At 39.7% G+C, this 24309-nt stretch overlaps 1 protein-coding gene across 1 annotated transcript in view; it reads left to right on the forward strand.

The window, feature by feature from the left end:
- The window catches only part of HIBADH (3-hydroxyisobutyrate dehydrogenase), a 155289-nt gene extending 142718 nt beyond the window's left edge, over nucleotides 1-12571 (forward strand). Inside the window, exons 7-8 of the mRNA XM_088461443.1 lie at nucleotides 7730-7886; nucleotides 11833-12571. Of these exons, the coding sequence (XP_088317569.1) occupies nucleotides 7730-7886; nucleotides 11833-11991 (316 nt within the window). The 3' untranslated portion in view covers nucleotides 11992-12571. The remainder of the gene's footprint in view (nucleotides 1-7729; nucleotides 7887-11832) is intronic.
- The last annotated feature ends 11738 nt before the right edge of the window (nucleotides 12572-24309 follow it).

A 24309-nucleotide genomic window follows, 5' to 3' on the forward strand; every position in this document is an offset into this window, starting at 1 on the left:
AGCTTCCCAAAGTACTGAGATTTCAGAAATCAATGCAGAACATAAATCATTTGCGAGCAAAAATCTCTGCAGACCAACTTTGGAGACCATAGCATATGAAAATGTGCTTGGAGGAAATTTAGTAACTGTCAGTGCAGGTGCAGCATGACAGTTGATCCTCCGACTCCCTGCTCTTCCATTGGAGCTCTGCCTGCCCCCCACTGGTACATAACAGCCTGTGTCTATAGATCAGTGCAGTTTTAGGCACTGGAAGACATCCTGACTGAACTTTCTATGAACAAAAATGTCAAATCTGAGAGTCCACAGCTACTTGGTATGCACCATGTAGACCTCCATAACCCTGACTAACTTCAAACCTAATCTTGGTCCGACTACACAACCATGCCAAATTTGGTGTAGCTAGGTACAAAAGATGTGCACTGTAAAAGGTATCCTATTAAAAGCAGTAGTTGGCATGTAGTTCCTCCCAGCACCACTGAGGAAGGGTAAAAGGGTATTTTGTAGGGATCGGTATGAAATCCCGCCGGACGTTAGCATGTTAGGATGTAATACCGACACCGGAAGCTCGACAGGACTAGGTTCCGACACGGTAAATATCTTATCAATCCCTAACCTTCCGCCCCCAACTCTCCTTTAGGTGTACACTTAACCCTTCCGGGGGGTGCCTAAACCTAACATCCCCCCCGGGGGTGCCTAACCCCCCCTTTCCCTAGCCTAACCCTCCCGGGGGGTGCCTAAGTCCCCCCCAGAAGCCCCTAAACTAACCCTCAACTCCCCCCCCCCCCCCCCCCGCAGCTGTCCGCTGCCCCCCGCCCGGCTTACCTTCGTTTGGTATGCCGGGCGCCAGTCTCGCAGCGTGGCGCTAATGATAGGCATCTGGATTTCGATGCCTATCATTAGTACCTTGCTGGGATATGACAGTCGGGAAGCCGGCAGTCGACATTTCCACCGTCCGCTTCCTGACTGCATACCGTTTTGTAGGCTCTGTGCTAAATCATGTACACATTCCTGAATGTACAGTCTCCACCACCTTAAATTCATTACAATATATCATTCCACAACCAGAAACTTTAATTTGCAACATTCAGGAGTAGAATCGGGTATAGTACTTTTGGCTAGCCTGCATGTGTACCATAAAAGACTCCAATCTGACTCTGTCCTCCTACCAAGTTTTTCTTTCCACAATCAATGCTGTCTTGTTATGGCGTAAATCCAGTTGAAAATCCACAGAAATAGGAACATGGCAACACAAAATAAACTGTTCTGTATATATAATTTAGCTATTGCCATCTTCCAGGTTCTGTATAGTATATATAGCATACTTGCCTACTTTTGAAAAAGCAATTCAGGGAGACTGAAAGAAAGACCTATGAGCGAGCATTAAAGTGGACATGTACTCGTACATCTGAGAGGTGTCATAAAATTGATTTACATACAAATGTAAATGAACCCCAAAGCAATTCATAAGATCTACTTTTTGATGAAGAAATACACTGATACTTTACAGAAAATGCATGATGTAACCCTAGGGATCATTGTGCCTTATAACCAATGCAGGGAAATGATACCAATGATCCCATTTGTATGTATGTATGTGTGTATACTGTGTGTGTGTGTGTGTGTGTGTAATATTATATATATATATATATATATATATATATATCATCTTGATAATGGGGGTAAGGTGCAATCAGGGAGAATGCTATTTCAGGGAGTATCCCTGACAATCAGGGAGAGTTGGCAAGTATGGTAAATATACTGTATGTTAATATACTGTAGATCAGTGTTTCCCAACCTCGGTCCTCAAGGCACACTAACAGTCCATGTTTTAGTTATATCCATGCTTCAGCACAGATGGTTAAATCAAAATAACTGAGGCACTATTTAAGACATCTGTGCTCAAGTATGGCTATCCTTAAAACCTGGACTGTTATGTGCCTTGAGGACCGTGGTTGGGAGCCCCTGCTGTAGATTGAAGACCTTTTCTATAGATAAAATAAACCTACATACTACCATCATTTAATGATGGGTTTTGAGAGTATCTTTTGGATTATGAAGCACGCAGTTAGCAGAGACATGATTTATTCTTGGACTCCGCAATGCATCGTTCTTGAATCTATATTTCTGCAGATCCTTTGTAATGCTGCACATACAGTACAACTTATTTAACTGCATTCTACAGCTGTATTCATTAACATGAATGATCACTGCCATACTGTTTGCTTGGTCACACTAGGCTACAACAGAACAGGCGGAATGGAAGAAATTTTGTTTTGACTGTATTATAAAAATATTATTCAAGCTTTATGGCTCCTTAAATCATTTCCTCATGTTTTAGTAACTCAGCAGTTTACTACAATCTGAATGCAGGAGATATCAATAAGTTTCATACACTCAGCTAAGTAATGCCGAATACCGTAGTTGCTGTTTTTTGAATGGAACTGCACTATTTGCCAAGCTCTGTTAAGTAAGCTTTTTGAAACTTGGTCCCCCCGATAAAAAAACCCATCATCTTCACATAGCGTTAGCCTTTATAACCTGTAGGCTACAATATCACATTTTCTCCAGATAGTTTCCAGAGTAAGTAACATGGTGCAGCATGATAACAGAAGTAAAGTGATAGCACTAGCATTATGGAGCCCCTGTCCCAGCAAGAGACATTTGATTAATAGCCCCAAAAATTAACTTCTAGCAGCCAAAAGGAATATTAATTTTCATCTCAGGTGTGCTTAATAAATAGGCTCCACAGTCCAATATAGAGTCAATGAGTGAAAAAAGCTACAAAGATGATGAATGCTGCTCTACAATACAAGTACATAAGTGAGCATTACCCATGTAGGCTATTGTTGTATTGTTGCTAATTTTGTTACTTTTCCATATTTACATAATGTAAAATACGGATGAGTTGTTTGGCATTTTCCTGAATATACAATTCCAAATTGTGTAGCTCAGAATCAATAAAAGAAATTCAGCTTTTTTCTTTGGCTCTAATGTACATTAGCTTATAGTGTTACTGTACCAATATATACTTACTATGAAGGATCATTGGTCTGTTCAGGGGATCACTGCAAATCCAGGGTTAAGCTTGAATGCAGGGAAATCTTGACAAATGGTTATAACGGAACAAGTATGGAACAATGTATATCTCAGGGTATCTGGGTGTATTATCAGTAACCAAGCGTAGGTACTTTTATTAAATAGAGCTACAAAAATATAATTACTGTAGACTCTATAGTTGTAAGCTGGGAAGCAGGGCCCTCCTTTTTGTGTAAAACACGCACTGTAAACTACTTGGTGTGCCAAGACGGAATCTGTATGATTTACCGCCGGACCCATGCCTGGCGGTTGGAATCCCGACAGCGGCATCCCGGTAGAGGAGGAAATCCCGATCGTCAAAGGTAAGTATATACTAACCTATTTCTACCCCCTAACTCTAACCCTCCTTTAGGGGTACCTAAACCTAACCCCCCCTACTTCCCCCTTCTCTGCCGCCTAAACCTAACCTCCCAGGGGGTGCCTAGCCCTAAGTCCCCCTCGGGAACCCTAAACCTAACCCCCCCTCTGCGGCTATCCGCGCCAGGCGTCTCTTCGATCGGGATGCTGGGAGTCGGGCTCCCGGCGTATGTCTAATGACAGGCGTCGGCATATCGACGCCTGTATTTAGACCCTTGCCGGGATATGACGGGAAGCCGGCTGTCGGGATTAGATCCGCCGGCTTCCCGACTGCAAACCGCCAAGACAGCTGCTTCCCTGGGGGTAAATTTACTAAAGCTCGATTTGGTATTCGATTTTATGAATCAATAAAATCGACTGAAATCGAAGAACTGCAAAATCCCTTAACAAATACCTCATTTACTAATATTCGATTTTGCATTTGATTTTCATTTTGGTCAATTTTAAGAAGGAATTTTGTGTTCAGTTTATGAAATCCCTTCCAGAATCTCAAATCCCCATTAAAATTGAATGCAAAATCAAACTCAACTTCCTCATGACTTCCTATTTCTGCCAAATGTATTACATGCACACTAAATAATGGGAAAAATTGGAAACACTTGTGCACACCCTAGAAAAGTGAAAGTGATTTATAATTTCTTCATAAATATAATATACTTATCTTAAACACATATTATATATATATATATACACACAGAACTCCAATAGAAAAACGGCACTCAGAGACTTGACTGGACAAAATGCAGTGTATTCCACATCTATGTTTCGGGGTCACAACCCCTTCCTCAGGACCACATACACTGCATTTTCTCCAGTCAAGTCTCTTAGTGCCGTTTTTCTATTGGAGTTGTATATTATTATTACTTTAAACGGGCACCGGAGCCATTCTTCTGTTGGAGTGCCGGCTGATTGTAGAATTTATATATATATATATATACACACACACACACACATATATACACAGGGCATCCGGAAAGTATTCACAGCGCTTCACTTTTTCCACATTTTGTTATTATTCCAAAATGGAATAAATTCATTTTTGTCCTCAAAATTCTACACACAATACCCCATAATGTGTAAAAAGTTTTTTTTTAGATTTTTGCAAATTTAATAAAAAAATAAGAAATCACATGTACATAAATATTCACAGCCTTTGCTCAATACTTTGTTGATGCACTTGTGGCAACAATTACAGCCTCAAGTCTTTTTGAATCTTATGCCACAAGCTTGGCACACCTATCTTTGGGCAATTTCGCCCATTCCTCTTTGCAACACCCCTCAAGCTCCATCAGGTGGATGGGAAGCGTCAGTGCACAGCCATTTTCAGATCTCTCCAGAGATGTTCAATCAGATTCAAATCTGGGCTCTGGCTGGGCCACTCAAGGACTTTCACAGAGTTGTCCTGAAGTCACTCCTATGAAATCTTGGCTGTGTTCTTAGGGTCGTTGTCCTGATGAAAGATGAACAGTCGCCCCAGTCTGAGGTCAAGAGCGCTCTGGAGCAGGTTTTCATCCAGGATGTCTCTGTACATTGCGGCATTAATCTTTCCCTCTATCCTGACTAGTCTCCCAGTTCCTGCCATTGAAAAACATCCCCACAGCATGATGCTGCCACCACCATGCTTCACTGTAGGGATGGTATTGGCCTGGTGATGGGCGGTGCCTGGTTTCCTCCAAACATAACGCCTGGCATTCACGCAGGAGTATTCAATCTTTGTCTCATCAGACCAGAGAATTTTGTTTCTCATGTTCTGAGAGTCCTTCAGGTGCATTTTGTCAAACTCCAGGCGGTCTGCCATGTGCTTTATACTAAGGAGTGGTTTCCGTCTGGCCACTCTACTATACAGGCCTGATTGGTGGATTGCTGTAGTGATGGTTGTCCTTCTGGAAAGTTCTCTCTGCACAGAGTAATGCTGTAGCTCTGATAGAGTGACCATCAGGTTCTTGGTCACCTCCCTGACTAGGGCCCTTCTCCCCCGATAGCTCAGTTTAGATGGACGGCCAACTCTAGGAAGAGTCCTAGTGGTTCCGAACGTCTTCCATTTACGGATGATGGAGGCCACTGTTCTCATTGGGACCTTCAAAGCAGCAGATATTTTTCTGTACCCTTCCCCAGATTTGTGTCTCGAGTGTCTCAGAGGTCTACGGACAATTCCTTGGACTTCATGCTTGGTTTGTGCTCTGACATGCACTGTCAAGTGTGGGACCTTATATAGACTGGATATGATTTTGAAAGGCATACACCTATCAACTGAATGTACCACAGGTGGACTCCAGTTAAGCTGTAGGAACATCTCAAGGATGATCAGTGGAAACAGGATGCACCTGAGCTCAATTTTGAGCTTCATGGCAACGGCTGTGAATACTTATGTACATGTGATTTCTTAGTTTTTAAATAAAATTTGCAAAAATCTTCTAAAATTTTTTTACACGTCATTATGGGGTATTGTGTGTAGAATTTTAAGGACAAAAATGCATTTATTCCATTTTGGAATAAGGCTGTAACATACCAAAATTTGGAAAAAGTGAAGTGCTGTGAATACTTTTCAAATGCACTGTATGTTCGTGTGTATGTGTATATTGTATACATGTGTATATAAATGTTTTGAAAACTATTATTTTGTTTGCCTGGCTATGTCGGCTGAACTCCAACATAGGGGGTATGCCTGTATGACCTTTGCTATGGGGCTCCCAAAGAGCTAGTTACGCCCCTGATACCACAGGTAGGTGCACAGAATAGCATAGCTTTCAGCAGCCATTATTCATACAGCCAGACTTCCCCACATACTTTTGGGAACTTTTAAGGGCATCACAATCAATTTCCAGTCAACAGAATGGTGTTTAGAAGCTCAAATTGACTGTCTCTCCTTATTATATTCATTTGGGGATTTGAACTTCGATTTTGAGTTCTATTTATGTTTGATTTGCAAATCGCATATTCGTAAATGAAGGAATCCTATATTTGACTATGGGAAAACATCGATGTTTTGCCTATATTCGATTTTGATTAAAATTCAGTTTTTTGTTCGATTTGACATTTTGATTTTGGCTTTAGTAAATCTCCAATATCAAAATCGAATGGAAATTGAACCAAAATCAAATGGCAAATCAAACAGTGAATATACCCCCTGGTAGGCTTGCTGAGGGGAGATTTGTAAGAGTTTTGTGCAAACATAGCCAAAATGCATTTGCTACTAGTATTTGTTCTCACGAAGGCTAAAATATGGAAGAAAATGTCTTGGCCACAGGGAACATGATTTTATGCCATAACTCAGTGATAGAACAAATGATGTTTCCGCTTGGCCAGCCTATATTTTATTAGGATCCATAACCTTTTCAGCAGTTGACCCGCATGCCTGTGACTAGAAAGAGACCATATGTCACCTCTCTATGTAGACCACTTCCTTGGCAGCACTGTTTTAATCATAATGTAGTAATGAGTGGTATACATGTGCTACTACAGCTGAGAGCTTTATCTGGATAGAATCTTGGTGGGTTTGTGCTGTCATTATTGACTCACATCAGCGTCCATGCACGGCAGCTGACATCTAAGCCAGTAGAAATGGAGGGCTTCATTTTTCTGGCGTCTATGGATTTCATTTTTTGTCTGTTTCTAAATAGAATATCCTTCCATTCTAATGTAAGTGCTAATAGCTGCAGTATTAATGTGATTGTCCTTATGTGTATACAGCTCATTTTTGTTTTACATTGCAATTTACATTCCACACATTATACGTGTGTGTGTTTTGCCCTCACTTCTCACCTTCATGATGCAATCCATATCTGTCAGTGATGGTAAAACACCCCTCAGTTTTAAGTTCATTTTATATAAATGAGTTTTTTCTCTCTTTATATATTTTAGTATTAAAGGTTTGTGGGCGTTGATTTTACAATCGTCATTTTATTTTATTTTCCACACAAAGGGCCTAAACCATCTTTAGCATAATAATATATTGATGTATAGCATGTTCTGTATATATAATACTGAATATCCCCCCTTCCCCGCCCCTAATAAAAAAAAAAACCCTGTTCAGGCAGTTGTGTAACATATGCGCTAAATTCGCAGATGGTAGTTGTAAACAAGGCAGCATAATATCACAATGATAGATTTATGTCTTTTAATTTATATTGGTTACTCGATCTTTCATATCAATACTCTGCCATTTTTGGACACATAATAAAGAGTGAAAAATGACATTGCGATTCTTGTGTGTAAAACAAGTCATCCATGTCTCCCTGCATTTGGACATTAATATGCTTTCCTTGACCCTTTATAGATTAGGGCTCGACCCAAAGTTGTTGGCCAAAATCCTCAACATGAGCTCTGGACGATGCTGGTCAAGCGATACCTATAACCCTGTCCCAGGGGTGATGGAAGGCGTGCCCTCTGCCAATAATTACCAGGGTGGATTTGGAACAACTCTTATGGCAAAGGTAAATTATTATGCAAATTGCTGCAATTCATATTGGCTGAGAATACAAATTCATTACATTGACTATACCTGGTTTATTATGTTAAGAAAATAATAAAGTGTTTAATCAATTTCAGTGTTTTTGGGTTATCCTTCTATGGAGCAAGTGTCTCCCTCGAGATAAAGGTTATTTTTTATTGTATGCATCGTGCAATCAATCAAATGTATATTGAGTTGTACTCTTTATTTAGCTTTTCTATTCTCTTAGCATGATTTTAGATATCAGACCAAGAAAATCTGTTCTTAAAGGGTCAGCTATATGTGAATAGAAAATATTTTTTTCCCATATTCTTTGATTTATTTTTTTTGAGGATGTAGCGGTTTAGGGTATATATACTTGTTTGTGTGTGTTTGTATAGATATATATGTATGAATATATAGAATTATAAGGATCGGCACTCACGTGTAATAGTTCAATCTTCAGAATACCGGGGTGCACTAAGGGCCTGATTCAGACCCGGTCGCAAGCGCTGAGCGCTCGCAACCAGGTCGATGGTGGCCCAGAGCGTATGCGCACGACGGAGCCGGCTCCGTCGTGCGCATGCGCGAGATCTGGATAGCGGCGGGCAATCCGTCGCTCCGGGTCACGCACCAAAGGGGGGGGGTGCTGTCGATGTTGAGTGATAGCACGCCCCCTTTGGTGGGTGGGCTGGGGGGTGGCTGTCCAGACGGAGGCGTTCTCATGAGAACGTCTACCATCTGGGGGCGGCCCCACTGACATCACAAGTGATGTCAGTGGGAGAGCTTTCGGCTCTGTTTGAGCCGAAAGCTCTCTGGGGCTTGCGGCCACGAGACCCTACCACAAGGGTCTTGTCACAAGCCCGATGGTCTTGACCATCGCGACCATCATCCTGGCTGCTCGCATTAGCTGTGGGTGGCAACTCACACTTACACAGACTTTCTGTGTACTGCAAGCAAGAGATTTAAACACCAAATGTCCTATACCATAGTAGTACACTTAAACTTGAGCTGTAAGTCATTGTGTGATTTGTAAGCACTTTGTCATTCAGTTACAACTCCTGTATTTAACACATGGAACAATTTGCTCCTGCATAGGAAGCCTGACAATTCTAACTATATTCTAACTATATGGAGCTAGTTGTAATGCATAGGCAAACACAGGGGGGGTTCCCAGTTACCTGGAAACCCCCCTCTCCAGCCCACACCATGATAACTACAATAGACATAGCATATAATTCTTAAGCCGCATGATTTTAAGATCCTCTCGGTGTCACAAATGAAATAATTAGTACCACCTGTTGATCTTTTAAAATGTGTGAATACACTTGTGCATCAATTAGGAGATCTGGAAAACATGCACTGATATAGACCATCTATAGGGTCAATTATTAATACTGTATAATAATACACTGTCCAGTGCATAAGAAGACCAATATGTACATATATGTCGAGGGCAATGCTAGGTTCTTTTGTTTCTCCCCCAGACGTCTGAACTTACTCAAATGATCTGGAATGGAGCTCACATGGCCCTACTTCCACATACAATGGCTTACTGTGATTGCTGGTCCTCTATATGTCAGAATTATTACATACACTATACGTCATATGACATATATTATAGAAGTGCTTATTATGCCCTCTTCATAGACCTTCCACACTTGCTCTAAAATCAAGCACTTGGAAACCCCCCTCTAGAAATCCTGCGTTTGCACCTGTAAAACCATTGCAGCTAAGCAGATCTGTGTTGTGCAGACACACATCCAATCCCCTTAAGCTACACACCACATAAATCTGCTTAGCTGCAATGGTTTCATATGACAATTACAACCAGTATAGTTATAATTACCAGGGTTCATATGCAGGAGCAAATTGCTCCATGTATTCGGTGTATGACTGCACAGTAAGAAGTTGTGAGTGTAAGTACCAGGTATGACAATGCTAAGAAATGTGTGTTTTAAATACATGGGGAGCTAACTGAAGGTACACACAACTCCACCTGTACTATGGGAGACTGCTTGCCCTGCCCCACAGAACATCGCTCATGGTAGGGCCTGCACAAAAAATATATTTAGTGGTCGAGGGGAAGGGGGGTTGCGCCACTATAATGTACAGCCACTGCATTCACCAGACCTCCACATAATAAGAGTGCTGTGACTACTGCATTTGAAATCAGTATGATTTATAGTGAGGTCACTATTATAAGGTCTGTTTATTCTGCATTCCCTTTCTGATGAGCATTTGCAGTACGAACTGTCACAAGTGGATATAAAATCACCTATTTCTATGTAACTTTAGAGTTGTGGGACAGTAAATATTAGTCCTCTAGGATTTACTTGTCTCACCGTACCTGCGCAATAGGTAACATTGTAGTCTTTTAAAAAAAGTTTTTATTTTCCATATGATCTATAAGATGCTGGACAGCTGTGAGAGAGGTCTCCTCTATATGCATTTGAATTACTGGTCTAAACAATTTTGCATGAAACTGCTTCCAAGCTCTTATAATCTCCTAGGTATTTTGCTGCTTTTAACATTGTTTTTAATACAGATTGTTTAATGGAAGCATTTTGTGGTTAAAACCTTTGAGGATATTTGATAGATTTCATTTTTTATTTCTTTCTCTTTTGTTTTCTTTCTTTATTTTTTATTCCCTCTATGTAAAACTTCTTTGGCCAAATCCCTTTGCAACCCCACAATGGTGTTCACTGCTCCCCCTGAACTTAATAAGGAGCGAAGGCTCTCCCCCAAGCATGCCTGTGATAGGCCACTAACTCAGCCCTAAAATCCTGTTATTCACCAACAGGCAGAATAACCTTATCCCTTCTATCTAATCTCTAACCCCCAAAACTAGTGTCTTATATAGCATCAGACATATACTGCCTTCAGCTACCTTAAGTGCTGCTGTCCCCCCTTTTTATTTTTATTATATTTACACATAGTATCCGCAGTGACGTACAGGGATATTCATAGTAACGGTGTAACTTGACATTACAAGTACAGTAAACATAAATTGACATAACGGTGTAACTTGACACTACAAGTACAGTAAACATAAATTGACATAGTAACAGTGTAACTTGTCATTACAAGTACAGTAAACATAAATTGACATAGTAACAGTGTAACTTGTCATTACAAGTACAGTAAACATAAATTAAATTAATTAAACATAAAAAAGTCTCAGCCAAGTAACGTGGGGCTTCATAGCCATATTTCAAACAAAAGACAATGAATTCCATATAACTTATTATAATGTACATAAACTCTGATAACTATATAATGAGGGTTACTACAGTATATAACAATGTATATTTTGAGTATTGCTAATATTAGTACTTCACAAACTACCCACCATTGGATTTTAGTTTGCGTAAGAAAGCAAGAATTGTGTGTAGTCATTACTATCCCAGAGTTTATTATGCATGAAGTGTTATAATTCTAGAACTTTTTATATATTTTCATAAAGATCTTGCACTATAATGACAGGACTTTGGTTAGCAGAAGCCAAACCTAGCTCATAGCGTTTGGTATAATATCAACCCAAATTCTACATTCAATACATTCCTAACAATAACCACCTACTTTACAGATAATTGGCCTGATTCTAAAGGGGGTGTGTCCAAACTTCAGTGTAAATTGCAGTGTATAAATAAAGCTGTCCAGCATTTGTGGCCTACATGCTACAGCAGCCAGTTGTCACTTTTTTTTGGGATCCAGGAATGATCTCCCCACTTTTTCATGCACTTCACCAAGGTCGTAATTTGTAGAAAAATTCTGGCAGTTACCGCGAATAGGCATTTCTCGGGTGTGCGATGTTTGCGAGTTTCATTAAACACACCCGCTTATGCAAACTTGCACTTAATTCGATTGACCCCTTTGTCTTCTGCATGATTTTACACTATACGCTATATATTATGTTTTAACTTTTTTGTTTCTCTCTCAATTTTTAGGATTTGGGTTTAGCCCAGGACTCAGCCACTGACACTAAAACGCCGACCCCGCTGGGATCACTCTCACATCAAATATACAGACTAATGTGTGCCAAGGGCTATGCCCAGAAAGACTTCTCGTCTGTCTTCCAGTTTTTACGTGAGGAGGAAAGTTTGTAAACTTAGTCAGTAAAGGTATTATTTTCAAACACTATTTTTGGAAAATGCCTGTTTAAGTGTCTAAGCAAATGGCAAAATGAAAGGTATAGGTCAGAAAATGTATGGTGACAGCTAAAACTATGGCGACAGCAATCCGTTTGTCCAGTAGTATAAGATTGGCAAAAAGTGGCAATTCTATAAGTTGCTGTGCAGTAAGATAAGGTTCTAAGGTTCATACACATGCCCAATGGCTCTACTCACCAGTAACTCCTCAACTTGAGTATAAGGCCTTTATTAGCCTGGACTTTGGATCACAAAACAATTTGTTTTGTCAATTTTTTTTATATACTTGTCAATGCATCATGCTGTATTTAGAAGGAATGCGTTTCAGCTATATTAGAAAGGGGATTATTTCTGGTGGCTATAGTAAAAGAATAGTTTATCAATAAACAAATATAAAAATCTGTATATGATTTCTTCTGTTACAAGGGTGCTGTGTTCGGTCCTGCCACTATAACACAGGTAGTTATTGTAAACCAAGACTAATGACGTTTGTGTAATCCCTTAATAAAGCCTGGTCTAGCAAACCTTTTCCCAATAACTATGTTATCATGTCATTATTGTGCATTTCTCAGAACAAATGTGCCATGTTCTTTGTAACCAGTCTGAAATGTTTTTTTCTTTCCCTTTGAAGTAAAAGGGTTATTCACCACCCTGATATTGCTGTGATCTCCCCCAATTCTTCATTTCTATTAGACTGACCCCTCTCTTCCTCAAACAAACCACTCCAGAAGCAACACTTTGTAAAGGGACTCCAACATAAAATTGATTTTAAAAGGACAAATATCTATGCCAGTATCACCTCAGTTACTGAACACCAGCATCACTGTAACATAGGCAAATGTACCCCAATGTACCTCTCGCCGTCACGTAGGTCTCTTCTGGAGCCATGGTAGGGAAAGTGTCAATCAAAACTTGTCATAATTCTGGTATTATTCTCTGAGCAGCACACTGTAAGCACACACACATGGTGCAGCCAGTTCACCTAAGGCTTTATTAAAGAAATAAATAAAAAAAAACGGGTTCATTGAAAAAGAACACCAATTTGAACATTCAATGCATTGTTTTCTTGTTGATCACTTCCTAATGGTGGGGACAGGTACCTTACAAAACAAGGCTCATACGGCACCAAATAAGTAACATATACATGCTCTTACAGAGCACCGGATCTTCTCTAGGCCTGAGATCCTTTAGCACAAGCAGGCGCAGACTTTTTATTAAAGTCTTCAAGCTGACGTGGCCCAAATGAGATTGCAGAATTATTGATATTGATTGGTAAGCTGCCACAGTGCCAGACCGTGGAAAAACAGGGATATACAAGATGGACAAAATAAAGGGTCTAGTTACTAAGCAGTGTTAGGAGACAGGAGCTGATTGGCTGGTACCTTATCGCTTTTCACTCTGTCTCCTAACACTGCTTAGTAAATAGACCCCAAAGTGCGGAAGTGAAAACTCCCTGCTCAGGACAGCGATTACATTCTATTAGGAAGAGGGCTCAGCTGAAACAAAACCATTTAAACTGTCAAAACGGTAGTAGCCCTATGATATGTATTATATTCTACCACTGAAGAAGACTTCTGATACATTGACCGAATTGTTGATCTGTCCTATTGGGATGGTGGTCACAATAGGTGCACAGCGGCAAGTGAAAATGAGGCTAGTCTAGACAGTTTGTCCATAACCAGGCTTGCAGGTTTATTGAGGATAACAGCAGTACCAGGTACAACAGTGTTGACAGCGGTAACACAGGGTAGGCGGTTTATGTGAGAAGAGACAGCGGCTGTAACAGTGGTGATGTTAGTAGTACTCACGCCCTGGAGGAACATGTGCTGCATATCTGTGCAGTACTCTCTCAGGAACATATACAAGATAGGGCAGGGTTGTGCATGCTCAGTAACTGTCCTGTTGGCCATCTTGGTAAAGGTAGCTGGTCAGCTTCAATGTAGTACAGGAGGTAGCGCTGGAGCGCAATTGTCTCTAACACCAATAACCCACCACTCATCAACCCACTACTCCTCAACTATGTATAGTGTATATTTAGTACTGTTGGTGCAGCTGTCAGTATTGAATGTAGTCATAGCAGTGCCTCTGTCCCTTTAATGCTGCTGCAAAGTGAGAGCAATGGGTATCACAATGTACCTGTTATGTAGAGTTATGGGTCTATTCTTGTAAGGATGCAAGCATATTTGAACTGTTTGAGAATTGTATTTGAGAAAAATAGTGCGCACAAGTAATACCCTAAAATCCCGGTAATGAGTAAAAGTGCTAAAAAACAAAGAGCAACATGCACAAAACAAAAAGTATCAATACAACTGGAATGATCATTACTTAAACCCAATAATTAACTGAAAATTCAATGTTATACGTAAGAATATGAAAAGGTCACTTCAATCTCTCTCTCTCAACATAGATAACTCATTCAGAATTATTGAATACATTTTTGTAGACAGACTTTTTATGATTTATATTGTTACTTAGCCATATTTATCATAATTGTTTTCAACAAGTATTTCAAAAGAGTAAAAAAAACAAAATGACCTGGTGATTTCTAGTTATAGGGACACATTTAGATGTTTGTAATCAAAACCTTAAGGAGCTTGAAAGACCACTAAACCCCGAAATGAATGTAAATGTAATGTTAAGTGTTACACTGACATTCCACTGCAGATCGGTCTAAAGCTGGGTGTACACTGGGTGATACATCGGCCGTTCAATCGACGCAAAGTCGCCGAATGTGTACTCCTCGATATATCTGTGAATGACGATATACTGCATCTGCAGATATATTGGTGCATCTGCTGGTGTGTACGTGCGACCTGACGATCGCCTGTACACATGCTGCAGGGCACCGGCAGTGAGTGATTGCTCAACTGGGTGGGCAAATTTAAATGCCCGCCCAGTTGTGACGTCAGCCCGACACATCGGGTGGACGTTTGGCAAGTGTGTATGCACTTGCCAACGTCAGATAGGTCGGTGGGTCAACCTAGTGTGTACCCAGCTTAAGAATAAAGTATTACCTCCACACTCCACTAGAGATAGCTTCATGAGCATCTTCCTTTTTCAAAGGCGAATAGCTCCAGCTACAAAAACATATATTTTAATTTATGGATATTTTTCATAATTACATATCTTATAAAAGGAGCACATTCATCGCACTGTTTATATGTTAGCCCATATCTTCAGGTATATTAAAGATGGTATCAAAAAGCTAAGGCAGAGTTGCCTCTGTGTATGACTACAAAGCATCTCTGACAAGCTGTCAGTCACTGCCTGCCTGGTTAGTAAGAGTAGGACCTGCAGAGGAGTACAGGCAGTATGGTGGATGTATTCAGTTAATTAGCAACACTCCAGTTATTTCTTGTATATTATTCAGCTCCATAAAATAGAACCTTTTCTATATATCCATGTTAAATACTGGCTTTACTTGCTCTTTAACCCAAGAACATTTATTTTTAACTAAGGGCCTCATTTTTCAACGAGTTTTATCACTCCCAGCAAATTATAAAACTTGTTGCATATGATAAATGCTGCTCAAGCCTATCAACTCCCAACTGTCATTTTTCAAACAGATGACAGGAGCTGATTGGCTGGAGCACCATTATCATATGCAACAAGTTTTATCAGTCGTAAGTTTTAGGATTAATAAAGTGGTACAAAAAAAATCTGCCGTTTCTGTTTTCCATCACACGCAAAACATAGCGCCTCCTTCAAAACCCCATCTTTTCACTCTTAACTACCCTCAGCCCCCACCCCTCCCAGCACCATTCCTAATTACGGCGATTACTCTCTCTGCATTGATCACTGCCATGTCCACCTGTGTTCCATTGCTCTTACTGTCTCCACGTTTCACATCGCTCTAGATTGTAAGCGCCTATGAGCAAGGTCATCGCTACCTTATAACTCATGTCTGCCCTCTCTCTGTCTACCCTGCTTGTAACTACAGGTTGAGTCTCCCATATCCAAATATTCTGAAATACGGAATATTCCGAAATACGGAATAATTTTGACATGACTGAGATAATGAAACCTTTGATTTTTGATGGTACACAAACTTTGTCTAAGGCACAAATTATTAAAAATATTGTATAGAGTTACCTTCAGGCTGTGTGTATAAGGTGTACATGAAACCTAAATAAATTTCATGTATGTACACAAACTTTGCTTGAGCCACAAAATTATTGAAAATATTCTATAATATTACCTGCAGGCCGTGTCTATAAGGTGTGTATAAGGTGTATATAACACATAAATGCATTCTGTGTGTATATTTGGGTCCTATTCCCAAGATCTATCATTATGGTATGCAAATATTCCAAAATACGGAATATTCCGATATCCAAAATACCCTTTGTTCCCAAGCATTTTGAATATGGGAGTCTCAACCTGTACTATGAACTACACTGCAGTAACATGAGTGCTAAACAGTTACGTTGAACTTATTTATGCTGAGTTTGTACTTTATTTTAGCTCCTCATCATTATACCTATGCAACTACTTATTGTATTTGTACCACGTCTTGTTATTATGCTAAATTTATACAGTACTGTCCTATGCTGCACAATTTGTGGTGCCATACAAATCAACAATGAAGAGTATAAATCAACGGAACCAGAAAAGCATACGGGTGGGGGGGGGGGGGGACACATACCTTTGATAGCTCTGGTCTTCCACTAATATTGCACAGCCCAGGTTTGCTCTGTGTTGGAGGCAGAACACAAACACAGGTAAATATATGCTTACCTCAAACATAAAAAAAAAAATAGGGCATATTATGTTTGGAAGTTTTGGAATTCTGACAAATTCACCAAATTTTCAGCTTTTTGAGAGGTATGTTTATGATTTAGACTATATATAGGTATGTCCTACCTATAGCAGAGTTAAGTTGTTTATTATGTAAGCATAGAATCAGCAATAGTAATTTAATTTACAAGAAAGCGAACAAACCAAGTTTATAAACTTGTATCAAGTATTTTAATTGTTTATTTGAACCTTCCTGATCTTCAATTTGCCTCCTACTACTAAACTAGTTTCCAGCACTGGGAAACAAATGCCAGGACTATCGGAATGTCAAACGGGGGAGCTTTGCAATATGGTACCATCAATGGAAGTTAAGGGGTTGTTTAGTGGATTTGGCTGCAATAGTGTTGTTTAACACTATTAACTGGCAGTCATTTAAATAATAATAAATGTTTTATTTTTAGAGATGTAACCCTGGGTACTTGAAGGGGAGGGGGCCCTTTACCCGAATCATGTTATCTGTTCGAGGTTTTAGCTCTTGGCAAAGTCCATCAGGGGTTAAACCCAACCCAACCTTTACAGTAAATCGCTGGTGATAACTTGCACAAGATAAGAGAGGGACAAGCCGCGCAGCATGTCTAATGTCCGCACCGCTGGAAGAGGAGTAAAACAGTGGGTAACAAATAGATCCATAGATTGCCACTTTGCTCCCGATTTAAGTTGTTACTCTTAAGCTGGATACACACGAATAGATATATCTATAGTGTATCGCCGGGTATATACTGCTGTGCAGCACAACAGATGGCCGATATATCTGAAAGATCTATCTGTCATCTGCTGATGTGTACAGGCGATTGGTGGGTCGTCTGTATACATGCTGCAGGGACCCTGCAACGTTTGACAGCTCAACTTCATTTCAGCTGTCAAGCCTGGCACATTGGACAAACAAATTGGTAAGTATGTATACACTTACCAATCATCCGGTTTGGCCGACCCGTCAACCTAGTGTGTACCGAGCTTTGGGCGCAGGCTGCTTGTAGACATGCTTGATGGACTGCTCCATAAATGCCAAAGCTACTTGGAAGTACTAAAAGCTAGAACTAAAATAGGTAAATTTTCTAATTCTTTTTACAAAGATATACTTTCGATAGCCAATGTATCAGTCTCTTTTACCAAGACATGTTTCTTCTATATCATTTACTTTTTTATATTAATCACAATTTTATTAAATAAAGTTATCTTTAATTATCTCAGCTTGTTGAAATTTTCGCTTAGTAAATAAACCCCTCTGTCACCAACTGTCAAAGGCGGAAGTGCGATGGTCTGGGGGCTCTCTTGCTGGATCCTGAGTTGGCAATTTGTACAGAAAGATTGGTACCCTGAACCAAAAGGGCTACACCAGCATTTTGCAGCACCATGCAATACCTCTTGGTCTGCGACTAGTTGATCAAAGGTTCATCCTACACCAAGTTAATGATCCAAACCATACCCCCAGGCTATGACAGAACTACCTTTGAGGATAACAACAAGACAGTTTCCAGACTTAAATCTTATCAAGTCTACAGGAAAATATATATGTCTGCGCTAATAACCACTAAATAAAATTGGTACTTACACTCTGGAGCTAACAATAATAATTTAATATGAAACCATGTAATTATCACATTGGAAAGATGAACTGCAGTTCCTTAAATTGAATACAAACTAACAAATACTCATAGATACATATCATTCAACCATAAACAAAAAATGTGTACTAATGAGTCCAGTGGATCCTTAGGACCCCACTAAGGACCTATATTGGTCGAAGCAGCAATGGCATATATGGATCAAAGCAGCAATGGTATATATGGATTAAAATCCCACTTGTAGGAAAAGTTAGTAAGATGTACCTGTTGGTTAACAGGCTAAGCATTGAACAGTTTGTATAAACTCAATTCTAAATGTCTCTCTATTCCAACGGGCAGACACCCAATGAGTATAGTGACTTGGGATATTAGTCACTCACAGCTTACCCTCTCACAGTAGTTGCAATCTCGAGAAGCAGTTGGCATACGTAGTGAATGTGGCCGCAATGTGTCCTATATCAGCAGTGAGTCACTTGACACAGAGCACGGGGTGTGCCTCGCCTCCAGTGGCAGTTTGGAGAGCCGTTAAGGCAGAGAGCTCACACACTATAGTACAGTTGGCCGTATGGTAATCACATGTATGGTCTGGATAGTTAGTGAGATCTTTTAGGCTGTGCGGGTACAGCATGGATGGTTGTTAACCCTCTTCTCTTTAAGCTGCAATAAGTTGGATAAATCACGGCAGCATGTAGGAGATCCACAATCCAATACTGAGAATATCAGGCACAAAGCAATTCTAGATATTAGGTCCCTTGATGCATTTCTCCCCTCTCACAGGGTTTTTTTTTTCAAAAGGCTGTAATAATCACTGTGAAAGCCAGTGAACATTTATACCAGGAACCACCAATCAAAATGGTAGTATTTCAGCAGGTACTAGTTAGTTATTGCTTGCAATCATGATACTGCACACTTACTTTTAAAAAGCAACTCACAGAGTGTATATGTTATTACTCCATATATAATATAGTTATAAACAAACCAATAAAGTAAAGAATATATAATAAAACTCATCGATTCACTGTATCATAACCTAATAGTTTAGACATAGCTAATATATATATAAAATATATGAAATAGAGGTATAGTTTGTTGAATGAAAGAGTGTGTGTATAGAAAGATCTATAACAAAATAAATATATATTATGTAGAGAATGTAGACAAAGTATGCACATTTTATAATGAACACATAATAAAATGATGAAATGAAAAATAGATTAAAAAAACAATAATGAGAAACGAAAATAAAAAAAACAGAACATAAATAAATATTTGTCCCCATAGTTCTTATTATAGCTTAAATACAATAATGATCCACTGGGTCATTTATCATATAGCTATCTGCTCTTTAATATAGTGGAAAAATTAAAAAAATTATGAAAATAATGTAAAAATGAAAATAATACAGGCCAATATATTTGCTTGTGGCTGAAAGTTAGAAATCCAATTCCACTCTCTCATTTAACTATTCTGGGGACAGAGGCCCTGATTCAGAGCCGGACGCTCTGACAGAGTGCTCGCTCTGAATCAGGGCCGTCCTTAATTTTTAGAGCAGCCTCCTGGCCGCTCGTATAGCTGTGGGTGACCACCCACAGCTATAGCGAGCGGCCAGGAAGATGGTCAAGACCATCGCGACCATCGGGCTTGCAACGAGATCTTTGTGGTAGGGTCTCGTTGCCGCAAGCCCTGGAGTGCTTTCGGCTCTATCAGAGCTGAGAGCACTCCCACTTGTGATGTCAGTGGGGCCGGCCCCAGACGGTAGGCGTTCCATGTTTATCGTGACCATTGATAATATTCCTACGATGTTCTAGGAATCTGATTTTTAAGGGTCTCGTGGTCCGTCCGATATACTGTAAGTTACAGGGGCATTGTAATAAGTAAGTCACATGACAGCTATTACAATTAATTAAATATTTGATAGGGAACTTGATTTCAGAATCTTTAGAGGAAAAAGACAAGGTCCTATGGTCAATGAAACTGCATGTTGAACAACGTGATTGGGCACATCTATAGCAATCTATGGTCTTAGGAGGCCAGTCTACAATCTTGAAGGGCGCTTCTATTTTTTTCCTTTGGAGAAGCTAGGAGCCAACAAATTTCCAAGGTTGTTGGCTTTTCTAAATACTACTGAAGGTTTACTGTCCAATTCACCTTTTAAAAGAGGGTCCAAATGTAAAGTACTATAATTTCTATTAAAGATCCTTCGACTCTGTTATACTTAGAAATAAAAATACTTGATTTGTCAATTTTAAATTCAGATCTCTGTTTACTGGAGGGATTTAGAAGAACTGTGCGATCCATCTCTTCAGTGGATCGAAGAGATGATTGTAATAAGGGCTCCGGGTAATTTTTTTCTTTAAAAATGTCAAAAAGGTGTGCAGCCTGTTGTGAGAACATATCTTTAGAGGAACAATTGTGGCGTAAACGTCTAAATTGACCAAGAGGAATATTATTTAACCATCTTTTATTTTGGTTACTTTAGTAGTCAATAGTTATTTGTATCTACTTTTTTATGATAAGTACTAGTTTGGATGATGTTATCCACTATGGTTAGTCTAATATCCAAAAATGTGATAGTGGAAAAGCGAAAGGTGCTCGTAAAAGTGAGATTATAATTATTTTGTTTCAAATATTCCACAAATTACAATATGGAATCATCATCCCCATCTCAAACAAAAATAAACTATAAAACATTTATAGAGGACCAGGTTCATGCTGAACCAACCCCCCCCCCCCAAATCAGCTACTCCTCCAAGCTGCCCATATAGAGGTTAGCGAAACTCGACGCGAACCTGGTCCCCATCGCCGTGCCAGTGCTCTGTAAATAGTGGGTGTGGTCAAAAATAAAATTGTTGAGAGTCAAAATAAAGTATATAGATGACAAAATAAATTCCCGCTGTCCCCTTTCCATCGCATCATCGGTCATTAGGAATGATTCTACCGCCCTAATCCCTCCTGTGTGGGGGATTTTCGTATACAGTGCACTGACATTGCATGTCAGAAATTTATTATGAGATGACCATATAACTGTAGAAATATAATTTAAAAAATGGGTAGTATCCATCAGTTGTGATTTGAGAGAGGAAGCATGAGGTTGCAAAATGTGATCAACATAAAAGGATAAGTTAGCAGTGAGGGCACCAACACCAGAAATTATAGGATGCCCAGGTGGATTGTGTAAAGTTTTGTGGATTTTAGGCAGGTGATAATAAGTGGATTTGAAGGAAACAAAAAATCGAATTTTTCTTGGATATTACCCCACTCCGGAGTGTATGTACCAAATTTTTTAGTGGTTATTAGCGCAGACATATATATTTTCCTATAGTCTTGTGTTTTGAAGGGATTTCTTGGGCAGTATCCCATATATGTCAGCTGCTGTTTAATCACTTGCAATACCTGTGTGTAGAAAGCGCACCAATGTATTGTTCAATTTGAATTTAAATCTTATAAAGCTGGTTTGAAATGGCCAGAAGGGTGAAAACAAAGCAACATCCATGTGCTATATATTTATGGTTACTTCTGCAACAGGGTTGAGAAGAACGTCCCAAACAATATTTAATTTCCATTGTAGAAAGAATGCCACGAGGTGTTAGGTGGTTATATCTGCAAAAGGTGGCTACTTTGTCAAAAATTTAGATAAACTTTTATTGTGCAAAATGATTATGATTTTTTTATCTTTAATTGTTTATTTGTTCTAGATTTTAATTGCAGACTGCATTGAGATATTAGTAAACTGCCTAAATTTCAACAAAAACCTGGAAAAAGTATGTGCGTTCTACAACTTGTGACCGGTAGTGTACATACTACTTGGCATTCAGGCCAAAAAGTTCCACTGACGTCTCATCAGTGTCACGGCAAGGGTTTCTCGGCATGGTACCCGCCAGGTATTACCTGTGAGGTCGTTGTGGCGGGGGGTCTCTGGCAGCGGTGCTGGTGTTTGGCGAGGGGCATTGGCTGTGCGTGGTCCTGTGCAGGCACATTGTCACTAGGCCTGGTGAGGTCTGGCGGTGTTTCCGTTCCGTTGGCATGGGCGCCGCCATCTTGCCTGCGGCCATGTGAACCCAGCTGTACAATTCTGGTAGGTCATGTGCTCATTCCAGCCAGTCACAGCACAGCACTGAGTATTTAGGAAGGTCCAGAGCCTTCCTTCCTATGCCAGTGCAACGTGTTTCTCAGCTGCGGCTGAGAGAGAGTACCTGTGCCTTATCTGCCTGCTTGTACACGCTCCTAGCCTGAACCTTGCCTGCTCCAACCTGCTGGACTTACCCTGCACCCTCCATATACCTTCTTACCTGCCTGAGTACCTGAACCTGCTGTTTCCCTGCACCTTGCTTCATTTCACTCCCAGCTGGACTTCACTACCTCTGTCTGAATCAGTTACAGCTCACCAAACCTGCATTCAGTTACAGCTCATAAAGCCTGCATTCTGTTACCACTCATCATACCTGCATTCTGTTTTAGCTCACCTTACTTATACTGGACTGTTCCTGCCTGTCACTATCTGGACATTTCCCCATTAACCTTCACTACAGTTATCAAGTGCACTTTAGTGCTATACCTGGACTTTTTGTTTGCCATTCCCAATTCTTCTCAGTCACTTATTAAAAACCCCACTTTTCCATTTAAGTTTGCTCCTGTGTCTGCTTCTATCACCATCCCGGGTCCACAACAAATTCAGGGCCTCACAATCAGGGTTCACGACTTTCTGAAGCCTCTCTGCGTTCTCTTCATTATGCAAACTGTATACAGGCAAGAATATGGTTGTTCTTTTTTTGAAAAACTCCCAAAATACCCTTCTTTGTGTAATGCCTTGAAGATTGATGACAGACTGTAATCATATATCATATTAGTTGGGAATACTTTTTTTTTTTTTCTTTCATTGGAACCATTGTTGGCCATTGGCATTAGTGCATGTATAATGAGAGACATGGAATAGTGGCAACAATTAATAACACACCTACTGTTACTTTTGTTAGTTTCCTCAGTAGAGTATGTATATCAGCCTCCATTTCTTCTTTTTTACATTGGAAGTATTTCTTCTTCTACTTTTATGGTGGCTTTCAAAATAGAATCCAGTCAGTAAGCTGATACAAAGTCTGATCTTCAGAGATCGGAGCACTGTACAAAATGTCACCTGAATATGGACATTTTTAAGGTTTAGGCACGGCTATTTTACAGGTGTGGAGCATTAACCTTTAATATTTCAGGTAATGGCTGCATCTGGTAAATGTGTAGTCTTGTGTCTAGGCATCTCTGCTTTCTTTGGCTGGAAGTTTCTATTTTAATTCAATAGTCTTAAAGTTGTTGAAGGGTCTGAGAGCCACATTGTACTCTCGTATTTGTAAAACAATTAAAACATGATCATCTGTAGAAAATCATAATTGAAGATTGTGTTGGAATCCAGTTTTCCCAGAGGGCTGAATTCTATTATAAATACAAACAGATTGTTATTAGGCGAGAGACGTTCATGTGAAGCAGCTAATTAAAAGCTATTTCCAAGTTACAGTTTTCAACAAACACAACCTGATATAGCAATGTTGTGAAATTAGAAGATACGAGTAATACTAAGTATTTTCTTTTCTATGTTGATAGCTTTTGACCTTTTTATGGATAATGTGTATGAATTATATACAGATTAGATTACTGCATCAGCACTTAGCATGCAACAAGTATGAAAGCAGCCATTCACAATGATGGCCAATAAGGTATTCTTAGTCTTACATGACACAAAGTTAAAGTGTGCTGGGCAAAAAAGGCTGCCAATCCAAATCAACTTCAAATGTGGTCACATAAAATAACATATAGATAGTGTTTCTGGAGCACTTTCTACTGTTTACAATACGACATATACAGGTTGAGTCTCCCATATGCAAATATTCTGAAATACTGAATTATTTTAGCATGACTGAGATAATGA

The sequence above is a fragment of the Taudactylus pleione genome, unplaced genomic scaffold (genome assembly GCF_031769625.1).
Source record: "Taudactylus pleione unplaced genomic scaffold, aTauple2 ptg001052l, whole genome shotgun sequence".
Lineage (NCBI taxonomy): Eukaryota > Metazoa > Chordata > Amphibia > Anura > Myobatrachidae > Taudactylus > Taudactylus pleione.